Below are 14,268 nucleotides of genomic sequence, written 5' to 3'. Positions count from 1 at the left end.
AATAAAGGTCAGTGTGATACAGCTGAGGGACACAGAGACTTTTGTGACCTTAAGTATCTCAGCGTAACTTTCACAGTTTTTACAAGTTCTACTGATAAAACAAAAAAAGCCTCTACATGGAAACAGAATTTAATGTGTTCACACTCCTGAAAATTATGAAGGCTACCTTTCAAATATTACCGTGACTCAAAGCTTCCATTGCCCACAAATACCAACCCAGAAATCAGACAAAAGGACAAGACACTCTTAGGCTGACAAAAAAAGCAGGCTCATCAACCACAGTGTCAAGCAGTGAGAAACAGGTCAGTGCACCCAGAACCTGGATCACATCAGGTCAGATTCCAAAAACAATCAACAGAACAAGCCTCCTTCTTTACAGAAGCAAAAGCACAATACAGTTCATGACTACTTACCTAACTACAGAGACTACACATAGATCTGCGCTAACAACAATTCTTAAATAAAGGAAAGATTAATTGAAGATGTTAATAAAGACAAATACCAAACATACATTAGAAATAACTAGTAGCTTATCTGCTAAGGCACTTCTGTTTCCAGGCTGCCTGCTTTACATAGTTGCAGAATGGGGCAAAGCAAGGCAGCTATGCTTACTTGTGAAGCAGATGGTGTAGTGGGTCCATGAAGTAGGAACTTGAACTTAGATAATGAGATTAAGATTCCAGAATTAGTACCCAAGAAGTTACCAATTTAATAGGTCTGTGAATTAACACTCAATACCCACCCTTTAGGGGTTTGCTCACTATAGCAAATACTATTATAGCTTTTAACTTGGATTTTCTTCTGTTTCTGCTGCAAACAATAGCATAGTGAAACTGTTTTATGATTAGGCTTTTGCAGCCAAATGGGTTTTATTAGAGTTATACCCAGGAAAGGTGTTAGTTCATACAGTTATGTTCTCACTTCAGACTTCAGGCTTGCTAATAACAGAGAACTCAACACCACGATTGTTGAGGCGATCAATCAGTTTTGTTTTCGAGAAGGCAGCTCCTGGAGAATACACACCACCCCTGTAAGTGAAAATCAAATGGGAGAAACATTAGTGGCATAGTGACTGAGGGACACCTTTTGTTAAGCTAGAGATGTGCTTCCCTGACTAAGAAACAAAAAGCCACTTAGTCCAAGAAGAGAGTGGGTGAGGAATTTGGCAGGGTGGTTATAATCATAGGTTCATTTCTGCATCCAGCAAACTCTATAGAAACCACTCCATTAACTGGACATAAAGACACTGAGGCCAAGGCCTGACTAAAAGCCTGTGACTACTGATTGGCTAGTGAAGAGCAAGTGGCTTTAAATCAGCTTGCAGTGAAGCATCTCCCTTGCACAGCCAGTTGGGTGAGGTAACACAAATCCACAGGGCTGATTAAGTGTATTTTCAAAGAGAAACATTTGCACACAGTAGCTTTAAGGAGAGCAAGCTGCTCAGCATGAGAAGGTACTTACCGTTTAGGCAGAGAAGCTGAATCTTCCAGAAGAGATAGAGCTGCTTGAACCATCGCAATTGGTGTAGCAACATATCCAGGCTCTGACAAAAAAAAAACAAACCAAACCAAAATCCCCCAATGAAATACAGTGCCTTGAAATGTAGAATGTAATCTTTGCTCTTCCCTACAGCATTCTGGAGAATAATGTCTTTAGCAATGAAACAGCCTTTCCCATTTAAGAACAGCTTTTTTTTACCTAGTAAACAGACCAAGTAGCTGGTGAAGTCCTTCAGATCTAATCCAGACAAATACTACTTCACATAATGGCCTCTAACTACACAACTGTGAGTGACCACATCATGGTGACAGAAGGCTTTCTGGCACAACAAGAACTTTCCCCATCATGTATTCAGTTCAGAATTTCACTATGCAACACTTGCATTCTGCCACATCTCTAGTTATTCAAAGCTATGCTCCAGTAACTCATTTCTGAATGTGCATTCTTGCTCTCTCCAAACTTCAGGTGTCATCTCCCCTCAAGGAATAACCTGAACAAAACTATGTATTAGTCAGAAATTGTACCATACCAGACCTGTTGAAGTTCACTCTCTGGGAACTGGAAATAAACAAAGTACTAAGTCGAGGCTGTAACAGCTAAAAACTATTCTTAAAGCCCTCTTCCTTCAAAAGGTCTGCTCTGCAAAAATGAAAATCAGACCAGGGAAAGTCAGAGGGAAGAGATTCACAAGAATGCAAGTGAATTGGCTATTTCAAAATGCAGGTCACAATGAATTCTAGTATCCAAGTTAACACACTGTAAAGGCAGTTGGCTTTGTTCGTGTTGCAGGTGCTTCTCAAGGGTGAAAGGGACAGCAGTGCAATCACAACTGTATTTTAGAGCAGGGAATGCTAGGCAAAATACATACCTGGTCCTTTCACCTCAGTGCAGATCTTCACATTTGGTTTGGCATTCTGGGGATCTTGTCCCTCACTGTAACCCTCACCAAAAAAAGTCATTGTAAAAGAGGTTCCATCCATCTGTAGTGGACAAGACAAGCATGGTCACCAAAAGAGAAACTGGTTGCTACCAGAAAAGCACAAGTAAAAAGTATCCAAATTCTATATATAGAATCCTGCCAAAGACTATAATCCATTTAAACATGAAAGGAGTTATTTTGAATTACTGCTTAAAAGGTTGAGTTTTTAACTGCTTCCACTTTGTTGCACTGGCCTTGTACTAAAGTCTGTTTGTTCTCTCAGTACTTCCAGTCCTGGGTTTTTTGCTAATCAGTATCCCTTGGTCATCACCTTTGATAGAGTGCTCTGAGCCATCCATGGAAATACATCAGGCCCAGCAACATTATCCATTTATTCCTCACAGGAGTTACACACACTTTGATGTCTAAAAGCAGAAGGTGTGGTTATTTAAATATCCAGTAACTATCTAAACAGGCACACAACATGCATTTGGACCTAGGGAGGAAGTTGTATGAGTGGAGGCTGAGGCTTCTTGGTCTGATCAGCCTGGAGAAGAGGAGACTGAGGGGAGACCTCACTGCAGTTACACCTCCCTTGTGAGAGGAAGAGGAGGGACAGGCACTGATCTCTGTGGTGCCCAGACAGGACCCAAGGGAATGGCCTGAAGTTGTGTCTGGGAGGTTCAGGTTGGATATCAGGAAAAGTTTCTTCACCCACAGGGTGGCTGGGCACTGGAACAGCTCCCCAGGGAAGTGGCCACAGCACAGCCTGACAGTGTCACCAGCCTGACAAGAAGTGCTTGGACAGCGCTCTCAGGCACATGGTGTGACTCTTGGGTGTCCTGTGCAGGGCCAGGAGCTGGACTTTGATGATCCTTGTGGATCTCTTCTAAATCAGAATATTCTGTGATTCATCTAGAAATTATTTCTTTGAGGCTAAGCAGTTGACTCCAAATTACTATTCCACCATTACCACAACCAATGTGTTCTATAACTGTGGTAGGAAACAGTCAGTTACCTGCTTCTGGGTTGGTCCTTTCTTTGAGAAGCGTCCAGCAGAGAAAAATTCTGGGTACTGTATGAATAGAAGAGAGGGAAAAAAAGGAAGAAAAAGACAAAAAAAGACCAGTAGTAAATAAGAGGGAGAAAAAAAAAATATCTCCAATATCTCCAAACACTAAATTATTTTATGTTTTGAAAACTTACTTTTGTCAGAAGTTTTCTTCCAAAGTTAAACTTCACCAGAAGAAGAAATAACATGCCCAGAAACATCAGCTTGATAACAGAGCCAAGACCACCTACGGTCACATAAGCGCCATACTGGACCTGAAGCAAGAATGTATTTTTAGTGATAGAATTTGCATTAATTTTTTCCATCAATTGATTCTTCTAAATCAATCTACCCTGTAAGTAAGATGCAGTTATTTTGTACAACACACATTGGTTTAAACAGGGCCTTAAACAATTGTCTTAGCTCTAAGGAACTGTTTTGAAGAATGCTTCACTTTATCATTCATTCTGGGAAGACAATGTAACTACAGAGTGAAGAGGGAGCAGACATGGTACACAAGAACAGAAGACTTCACAGAAAGATGTGTTCTGGCATCCAATTTCAGCCTTCTTTCCTAGATCTTTTCTCCTCCTTGTGCTTTTTGTAAAGAGAATCTGAAATAGACTGGCAAGCCTGTCTCATTTGTAGCTTCCAAGTGCATTTTTAAAGCACCATCTCACCCTCATTGCTGAACTGATGCCTGTGATTCTGCACAGCAGTTATACACATTGTTAGTGCTCATCTCCTCTCAGGAAACCATGGAAAACAAAAGTAATCATCTTTTTCACCACCATTACTTCACACTGCCTTTACTCTGCACACTGGAGACCCAAGCATCAAAGAAATCTTAACATACAAATGAGCAGCATATGAATTATGTATCAGAACATTTACTATACTATACTGAGCTGGCTATAGCTACCATTGACTACAATTATGATGCTTTTAGAAGCTCTGCTGATACAACAAGAAAAGTCTCTGCACAGAAGCAGAATTTAATATATTTATCATGAAGGCTACCTTTCAAGTATTCCTGTGACTCAAGGTTTCCATTCCCTACAAATACATACCAAGAAATAGACAGCAGGAGAACATGACATGACAATCTCATAACTATCATGTTAGCAAAGGCAGGCTCATCAGCCACAGTCTCAAGTAGCATGAAACAGTGCACAAATAACAGTAACTTACAGGTGTTTGCTGCAACTCAGTGTGCAAATAACGCTGAGTCCTTTTCACAACAGAACCATCAGATCCCATAAATGTAAGACAGTACTCCTTGAATTCTGGACTGTAAAACATAAATCCTCTGCAAATGAAAAAAAAATTAAGTCAGAAAAAAACTGTTCCAATCTTCACACAAACTGAAAGAAACTAACCATAATGGCCTTACCATTACCAGTTTTCTCTCAAGAATTTTTGTGACATTATCTCTTTTCACTGAAAGCAAGCAATTCCAAATATATCCCTGGCTCACTCAAAATTCACTACATATAATTCACTATATGTACTATATCAAGGATGAATTTGATAATCAATACAATAGTTTTTCATTTTTTTCCCTCCATTCTACTAATCACTTCTGAAATAAAAAGCTGTCACTAGAAGTCCTTTAAAATGCATTAATTTTGAAACCCAGTAAATGATGGGATGTGTTCTCTTTTCAGTAAGATATGAACAAGTCAGTAAAACTGAACTTATCTTCACTTCTACTAGATAAGCATCTCTGTGTTCCTACTATACTAAAGTCCTAACTGCATCTTTTCAGTATTTAATACTGTAGAAATCTGTAGCATAAATACTGGAACAGTTAGGAGACTGTATATTCCACATCTTATGCTTATACCTTTTTTTAAGCTTTGCACCAACTACTGGAACAGGGGCATATCCTATCTGTTTTCGAAGTTTCTTCAGGCTGGCTTCATCTGCAAGGCCATAGACAGCTGATTTCCAGGTCCCATCATGTACACCAAGACCCTTGTGACATACCATGAAACAATAATTAGTTCAGTATTTAAAGGTTTCATGGATTATTTTAGTAATATTAGAATCACTACATGTATTACAATTATTACATATAAATGTTATGATGATAGTGTATTGAAATGGTGTGGGTTGATCTTGACTGGATGTCAGGTGCTTACCAAGACACTCCATAACTCTCCTCTAAGCTAAGACAGGGAGAGGAGAAAATAAGATGGAAAAATCCCTTGTGTGTAAAGATAAAGGTGAGTTAATAAAGCAAAAGCTGCATATGGAAGCAAAGGTGTGGTAGTAACAAATGCCTCCCCCCTACCCTTCTCTCCTTTCCCTTAGCCGTTGTTGTGAGCAGAATGGTGAGTCTGGAGCAGTTTGGGACAGCTGTCTGGGCTGTGTCCCCTCCCAGCACCCTGCCCAGCCCAGCCCATGGGGAGAGAGGGGAATGCTGCACAGACAGCCCGAGTGCTGTGCCAGCGCTGCTCAGCAGGGGCCAAACACTGCTGTGTTACTGACACCTCTGCAGCTGCCAACAAAGCTCAGCACTGTGAGGGCTGCTGTGGGAAATGAACTCCACATCAGCCAGACACGACACAATCTCTACCCCTCTTTCCACATGACCTGCAACATATTCAGGACCCACAGAATGTAATACATATCTGTAGCTCTTCATAACTACATCTCAGTGCAGTTAATTCTCATTATTGAAATCCATTTCTTACCAACACTTTGAACTTATGCTATATATTTAAATATATGTCCTCATATCCAACATATAGATTTATACATTCCCAGGAACTCCTGTCCCCTGTTGCTGAACAGATACTACGCTCCCATTCTATGGGCTTCCTCCGCTCCTCCAGATGTTTTTTAAGAACAAAAATGGTTTGTAAGGCAAGATGGATGCTCATGCCAGGAGAGTGTTTGGCTGTTGGGCATCAAGACTGACTTGGATCATTGTTGCATTGTTTTAACAACAGCATCAGAATTATTACAACTACTATCCACAGGTATTATCATTACATGCAATAAAGTATATTGAAACGACCTTCCCCCCACCAACAAACAAAAACCCCAAACAGCCTAACACTAGGATTACTGGCAATACACTCTGGACCTGCTACAGTTTCACTTGTGTAAGAATCCTTCCCACATGTCTGCAAAAGCAAAATAGTTCTTGGAGCAGCTTACCGGAGCAAAGTGTAGGTAGACAGCTCTGCAAACAGACCTTACAGACCTGTTTGCTTAGGATACTTTCAGTAGCTCCTAAAGAATAAAGTTCTAAGACTTATCAAAGACCTGCCAGCTTGCTCCTTGCTCTGACTTAATGTAGCAACATTTATTCTGATGGGCTGTGGTGATGTTATCACAAATACTCCTGAGTTTCAGGAAGGAAGAAACCAACTAACCTCAGGCCCAGATTTCACCGACAGGAAACTCTCAACAGCAGTTAAGGTACCTGTAAGGGAGGGGAAAATATTACATATTTTCAATATTGCATATTGGCACATGCAGTCATTAATCTGCAAAGCCAGAGAATGCTCTGGTAGACTCAAAACAGCAGGCCACTGACATTATCAGCAGAGTTACATCTTTATCTCAAAGCAATGTAACATTAAGATGCACAGCTATTTGAGTTAGCAAGTATTACATTTCTTGTGTAAATTACTTCAATACAGGTCACTAGTATTACCTCCATTCATTAATTTTTTTTCATTTATCTAATGAATGAGATAATGTAAAAAATTCACTGAAAAAAGGAAAGTAATATTGAGAGCCACATTTAGTTTTCCTCCAAGTTTCAAAATAAAAGATGATGTAGGCTGTGAAAGCAAACTTGAACTTAAAAATTTCGTTACACCCAAACTACAAAAAATCCACCACCAAAACAACCCACAGCCCTCCCAAAAACCCATAATACAGAAAATATTTCATTTTAGTGTAGTTTAAAATAGTGTTCTGCAAAGAATGCTTAGTTTGATGAACAGCAGAACAACACGATGCCTCCAAATTCTGATTTGTTTTGCTTTGCTTAGTTCCTTCTGAGATTGTAAAACTGTATTTGTATGGATAAATTTCAGTATAGTAAGCAACTGGATAGACTGAGGTAATGCCATAAAGTCAAAATAGGAAGAGTTAAAACATATATTCAAAACAGGTATCAAACATCAAACTACAACCTCATGAACATCCAGATACTCATTTCCATACTTTGTTTCTTCTCCAGTCAGATCTGAATTGAGGTTTCTTCAACTGAATGCTGACTCCAATGTAAATCGATCCCATTTAGCAGCCTTTTTAATAGCCCATGAAAGCAAAACATTTGGATACTCTTATGGGCCCTCCCAACTGAAAGTCAGACCTGATGAACAGAGTATCCTCATCTGGGATCAGGATCGAGCACTATTTACATAGAATTAAACCCTCTCACATATTTTCTTAAATGCATTTGTCTTTCAGTTACCCTCTAGCTGCTATAAAAGTCAAAGGCACTGCTACTTACACTCACAAAACAACTTCTCAGAGCTTGCAGTTGAAAAAGGAAACTTGGGAAACCTGATTATCCCCCAGTCTGTGGACCCCTTCCCACTGTGTCTTCCCAACCAGATTCTCACTGCACAAGTGGCAGTTGTGCTGAGGCTGCCTAGGGACATCCAGACATTGGCTGAGCAGCCTGCTGCTCACAGCCGAACATTCTGTCCTCTCAGATTCACAGAATATTCTGAGCTGGAGGGGAACCATGAGCACCATAGAGGGAATGCCCTTGTGGGGATGGAAGCCACAAGTTCAGAGTTATTAGCAGCCTGCTCTGAACAGCTGGGCTCATCACAGGGCCCTCTCAGTGAGCAAGGGGACCATGACTCCTCCCCTATCCAATGACCCATCCAATGGGATACTCAATTTCTCTCTACCACACACATTTGGTTGAAACTGGTCACCTGGTAAAGGCAGGCAAAAAGAGACATTGAAGGAGTTTCCACAGGACCACAGCTGCTTTAGGAAACCAGATGAGAGCATAATCTGCATTCTTTTTCCACCATAAAAATATTCTAGTCACCTTTCAGCTTGTCTCTGGTGTACAGTACTCCCATATCCGCCGGTATGGAGTCAAACCCACAGCTTCCAATGATATATACACCTTTTTCTGCAGCTTTCTCGTTGTATTTCAGGTACATTCCTTCCAGAAACTGAAACACAGCCAGAACAAGTATTTTAAGCTGAAATTCATTCTTGGCCATACGCAATATCAGCCATCAGCACTTCACTGTCACATCATAGGCTTCAAGTATTTTTGACAGATATATACGATTCCTGATCTGTAGTATGAAAGTTTCACAGCAGTGAAAAGAAAAGACAAAATTCCTATGTAGTATCATAACAGAGGAACAGAAGCATATTCAGCAATTTGGAACTTCCACAGAGACCCAAAGAGGCTGTCTTAAAAGCAAGAAAACTACACAACCAAGTATAGTGTACTTTAAAATAATTACTGCATCTTGAAATTGTAGATCGGGAGGCAGAATTTGTCTTCATGTTCAGATACAAGCAGAAACATGAAACAAACTAAACAAACACTTATTTTTCAGAGCCTTGATATAAAGTAATGTTTTTTACCATCACATACCTGGGGTTCTCCACTAATGTCAATGCAGCTTGCACCATTTTCAACACAAGCTTCCACCACAGGTTCTCCAAAGAACCTATACTGTAGAAGGAAAGAACACCAGATGTAACAAAAGAAAACCCACATACCACAACTCACCCAGTGTGCTTTACCTAAAGTATATCTCTGCAATAGAAGTGATATCGATTTTTCTAAGTGGGGCTAAAATGCAAGAGCACTTCTGTTTCCTGGGAATGTGGGGAGAAGAAAACATAAACCTCACTGCTGCCAATGGAGCTTGCTGCAGACTACTGCACCTGATTTCTCTCATGAAATCTTATCAGATCACCAAGACCAATTGAATACTGCCACTAATTTCACTTTACACTTCCTGCACTCTTATTATCAGCATATTCTCTACTTAAACACTGAATTTCAAAGAGATGGTCATGACCCAACTTCCACCTCACACTCTGATGCTCTCTGAATGCACTGGCATTGCTGCCACTCTGAGTTTTAAAAGGGCCAAGCGCTTCTGGCAGCGAGCCTGTGGGCCCCTTTTCCAGCTCCGTGCTTAACCCTAGCAACAATGACATTCTGGCCCAACACAAACTTTACCATCAGTATCTTAGGCTGCCTATGAGACTGAACGCCATCTCGGCAGTATTACACTGCGGACACCTATCCGTGACCCGCACCACTGCGACGGCGGTGGGAAACCCTTCGGCCACCGCACTGCACGGCGGTACTGGGAACTCCGGGGTCGAGTTCCACCAGCTGCGCTGTCCCTGCGCGGCCGCGGCCGCTCCCGGTGCCCCGGTGCGGCGCCCGCAGCCCCGGGGGAGGACTGGCCGTGGGCACCGCCCGCATTCCGCATCCCGCACTCACCGGGCCCACGCAGTTCAGCACCACCCGGGTCTGCTTCGCCATGGCGGCCAGCGAGCCCGCGTCGCTCACATCGCAGAGCAGCACGCCAACATCCTCGCCGGGCGCCGCCTTCCCTGCGCACCGGAGACCGCGGTCACCGACACCGCTCCGCCCGGGACGAGCCCCTTCCTCCCCGCCGCAGCGCCGGGGCTCGCCCCGCTTCGCTCCTCAGCCCTTGCCCGCACACCCGACCCGCCGGGCCTCCCCGGGCAGCGGCGCTGCGCCCCAGCCCCGGCCGCGGCCCGTACCCAGCCGCTCGGCCGCCCGATCCAGCACCGCCCGCAGCTTCTCGCGGCTCCGCCCGGCCACGGCCCAGCGCAGGCGGCCGCTGCACAGCTGCCCCTCGCCGGCGGCCGTCGCCGCCGCCGCCCGCGCCACCTCCTCCACCACGAACTGGCCGGTGAAGCCCGAAGCGCCGAACACCACGATGTCGTAGACCCGTCCGGCCGCCATGGTGCTACCGCGGGCCGCCATGGAGCGAGCAGCCTTCGTACTGGCGGCAGCGCCGGGCAGCGCTGGCACGACGGTCCCGCCCCGCCCCGCCCCGCCGGGCCCGGCCCGCCCCGCGCCCCCTCGGGCTGCGCCGGTGCCCGCCCGCCCGAGTGCGGCCTTGGCTCGGCTTGGGCGGCGAGGGCAGCGCCGCGGCCTCCCGGGGCGTTTAACGGAACAGGAGAGGAGAAATGTGCCACGGTACGGCCGAGGGGCCTGGAGCCCAGCGGCGTGTGCGACCTTTATAGGGAGAGGCCCTAGGGAGTCATAAAATGGTTTGGGTGAAAGGGACTTAAAGATCAGCCCCCCCTGCCATGGCATGGGCATGCCATGCATTGCCATGAGCAAGGACACTTTTTACTCGACCAGGTTGCTCAAAGCCTCATCCAGCCTTGCCTTGAATGCCTTCAGGGATGTGGCATCCACAATCCCTCTGAGCAACCTGTTCCAGAGCCCCATTTCTGTTACAGAAAAGGGTTTTTCCCTAATATCTAATCTAAACCTGCTCTCTTTCCATTTGCACCCATTTCCTCTTTTCCTGTCACTACATGGCCTTGTAAATAGCCTTGCCCCAGGCTGCAGTTAGGTCATGCTGAAGTCTTCACTGTTCCAGGCTGAACAAACCCAATCCTCTCAGCCTTTCCTCATAGGAGAGGTGCTCCATCCCTCTGATCAACTTGATGCTCCTCCTCTGCCTCACCATTGTTTGGTCCCAAAGCAGACATCCCCTTTCAGGATGACCATGTCTCTGTGGGCATTTCTGCACAAGTAATACAGGTGGTCAGAAGACTGTTACTAATAAAAAAGAGAAATTTAATGACCTGGGTGTAAAATCAAACACTGTTGCCCCACAATTGCAGCAAATATTTATGTTATGCTCAACAACAGAAGCAGAAGGACACAACATGTCAAGTTCCTGTTGCAGCAGGGAGAACTGGTGGCCCTGCGGACAACTTCAGGATGGAGCATCCCTGACTGCACAGAGTAATGAGGCCACATTCTCGGTGTTTTCGTGGCCAGGCTGCTCACCTGAATTCCAGAAGCTTGCAGCAAAGGGAAGCAGCCTCGTGAATCCTGCGCACTGGCCCATTTTCCCAGGGAGCAGCTACCATGTTTAATTGTTCCCAACAGAAGCTTGTCTAACCTGTTTAAAATCCTCCAGTGATAGACGCTTTCACACCGTTCCTCAGGCAGTCTCCTCCTGCATTTGTTATAAATATGGATGGAGACAAGAAGCTAGACCTTCAGATCTTGTAGTTTTAGCCCCATACTATTTCTCCTGTTTCTTGAGGACATTGGCAAAAGATTTAATCCCTGAGGAGTGTATAAAAAGATGCTGCAGAGCTGGAAGCTGCCATGCATCTTCTTAGTCTTTATTAAAAAGATTCCTTTGATTTTTTTTTCCTTGCAGGCTACTTTGAGCATAGATTTCTCTTGTTCTCTTCTGACCTATCTTCAGCGGGTTTACATTGTTTTGGTAACATAATGTCCAGTACTAGACTCCACATTTGCCCGGTCAGTGTGAAACTGATTGAAAAGGTTATGTGATATGATGGAATTTGCATCTGTTTCTGCATGACTCAAACACTTGCCTTCTTTTTTCTTTTGCAAGTGTCACATTGTTGCTGCACCTGCAGGTCATGATCTGTTCCACCTCAGAGGCTTTTTTAAATTATTTTTGCCTAGCCAGTCTTTTCCCATCTCAGATTTGTACTGAAGAGTAATGACCTTTCTGAATACATGCTAAACATCTCATCTCCAAGGCAGCAGATCCTCTCCTCCAAGCATCAGTGTCAACTCCTTGAGTAGTGCTGAAGCAGTTGTTTGCAGGCATACACCATCAGCTGTGTCAGTGAAACAACTCAGTCTAACAAAAAACAAAGAGTGGGGGAGGGAAGGACAAAGACTTTTTGTGCTCCTTTTTAATTCAGATAATTTTGTTGATCTGATTTACAGGGCAACCCTGCAAAACCAGTTCCTTGTGTTTGAGGTCACTGAACATCACCAGTCAAGCTGTCTCTACTACCTTCTTCTCCTTCCTACACACCAGGATAATTTCCATCTGTGCTCACAATACTGTGGAACTCCTCTGAGCTACTTTGCTCTTATGCTCAATTTTTCTCTTCTGCCACCAATTGTGAGAGCAAAGTCTTCTTTGAGGCCACTAATTTTGGTCTTCCATTCTCTTTCTTCTCTTGCAAAAGTTTTGAAAAAACATTTCAACAATAAACATTAGATATTTTCCTCCTAATTTGAAGTAAACAAAAAAAATATTTTTTCCAGACTTCTAAAATTATTCAGTGACAGGAGGCTGTAATAAGTCTGCAGATTTGCAGAGGTATCCTGACATAGCTTGCAGGGCTGGCTGGGATCCTCAGTCTGCTTTCTTTATCCCTGTGCTTCAGATGTTTCTCTCTCTTGCCCACTCTCCCTCTCCATGTTATCTCCCAGAAAACAAGGCAGTTTATAAACCTATGATTCTGACTCAACCATTTGTTAAGAATCAGGGCTGCACAAGCCTCCTTGGACCATATGTATTTGATAAGACCTTCATTGTGTAGTTATGCAGAGGCTTGGCAAGCACAAGCTTGCATGCAGTGCTGAGTGCCCTGTCTCCTCTTGATGACTGAAACATTACACCAAGTTGGGCAGACCTCCCCTATTTATCAATCCACAGCTCTCAAGATTTCACCTGCTCTTTCAATGTCAGCTGTGCTTCTTTAAAACACACTGCTGGAGCAAGATTACTCATGTAAGTTGCAGCTTACACAAGAGAGAAATCAGGGTTTAAGAATTACAGAAGGACAAGAAATAAGCAGAGGCTATCAAATGTGGCAAACCTAGGTTGTTTTTTTTTCCTTTTTGTTTGCATTAAATATCACTATGGTAGCTTCAAGTAATTTTTTCTTGGGAGAGCTGTTTGACAAGTTGAAGAATTCTGTATGCAGTTTTTCTCCAGCTCTCTGCATACAAAGAGAACAAAATTCAAAGTCTTTAAGCCAGTTTCCATTCCTGCCTTTGAACTAACAAGTAGGTGGATAGGTCTCAAAATAGCAAACATCAAGGTGATGTCAAGGCTCTGATTTTAAATGGGAGACTTACAGCAAGCTTGACTAAAGGCAAAGGTTAACCCAACTCTCTAGTTAGTATCGACAATGCAGGATTGCAAAAAATACTCTGTGGGAAAGCAGTGGGATGATTTACAGTTTTTCCTTGTCCAATAGGAAGACAAGAAATGCCTGATCTGCTGCCAAGTGCAGCTCTGCAAAGGAGGTTCCAACCTGAATCAGCTTCAGAAACTCACCAAATAAAAACATACTGCTGTTTCTTTTAAAATTTTGTTTCTCAGATTTGAAGGCAGGGTTTTTTCCACGTGTACCTGCATACAGATACTTCAGGATTTCAGTACTTTAAAGCCTCCTCTAGACTTTAGATTTCAGCCTCCTTTAGATTCAGTCTAAAGCAACTTTATCTACTATAGGTCCCTGCTGGTTTCTTTGGGATAGAAAAGCATGCAAGTGAAACACACAGCACTCCTGTGTGTCCTTTTCTGTATCTTTTCAAATTCTTGGAATTAAATGGGCTTGCCTCCCTTTGCTAGCTTATCCTGTTCCATCTGGAGCACCTGACAGGATCTGAGGAATCTGTGCAAGCATTTTTAAAAGCACCCATATGCCCCTTCATTTCATGCAGCAGTTATTCCAATAGACTCCTTTATATCAATATTCATATATTTCTTGGACACCAATATTTGTGGTAAAGTTTTTTATACTCATTTATAACTTTAGGGCACTTTTTGTT

General features: G+C 43.4%; 1 protein-coding gene across 1 annotated transcript; it reads right to left on the bottom strand.

The window, feature by feature from the left end:
• Nucleotides 1–113: 113 nt before the first annotated feature.
• On the bottom strand, nucleotides 114–10,528 carry SCCPDH (saccharopine dehydrogenase (putative)). The gene is made up of 12 exons (XM_005489724.4): nucleotides 10,227–10,528; nucleotides 9,940–10,052; nucleotides 9,073–9,153; nucleotides 8,506–8,635; nucleotides 6,857–6,906; nucleotides 5,317–5,447; nucleotides 4,662–4,779; nucleotides 3,626–3,745; nucleotides 3,438–3,494; nucleotides 2,369–2,480; nucleotides 1,462–1,543; nucleotides 114–1,028 (listed from the first exon to the last, which is right to left on the bottom strand). The coding sequence occupies exons 1-12, from the start codon at nucleotides 10,450–10,452 to the stop codon at nucleotides 923–925; spliced, it is 1,326 nt and encodes a 441-aa protein (XP_005489781.2). The 5' UTR covers nucleotides 10,453–10,528; the 3' UTR covers nucleotides 114–922.
• Nucleotides 10,529–14,268: the final 3,740 nt, after the last annotated feature.

The sequence above is a fragment of the Zonotrichia albicollis genome, chromosome 3 (assembly GCF_047830755.1).
Source record: "Zonotrichia albicollis isolate bZonAlb1 chromosome 3, bZonAlb1.hap1, whole genome shotgun sequence".
NCBI classification, from domain to species: domain Eukaryota; kingdom Metazoa; phylum Chordata; class Aves; order Passeriformes; family Passerellidae; genus Zonotrichia; species Zonotrichia albicollis.
The sequence above is the reverse complement of the archived record's forward strand: the minus strand, read 5'-3'. Positions and strand labels throughout refer to the sequence as shown.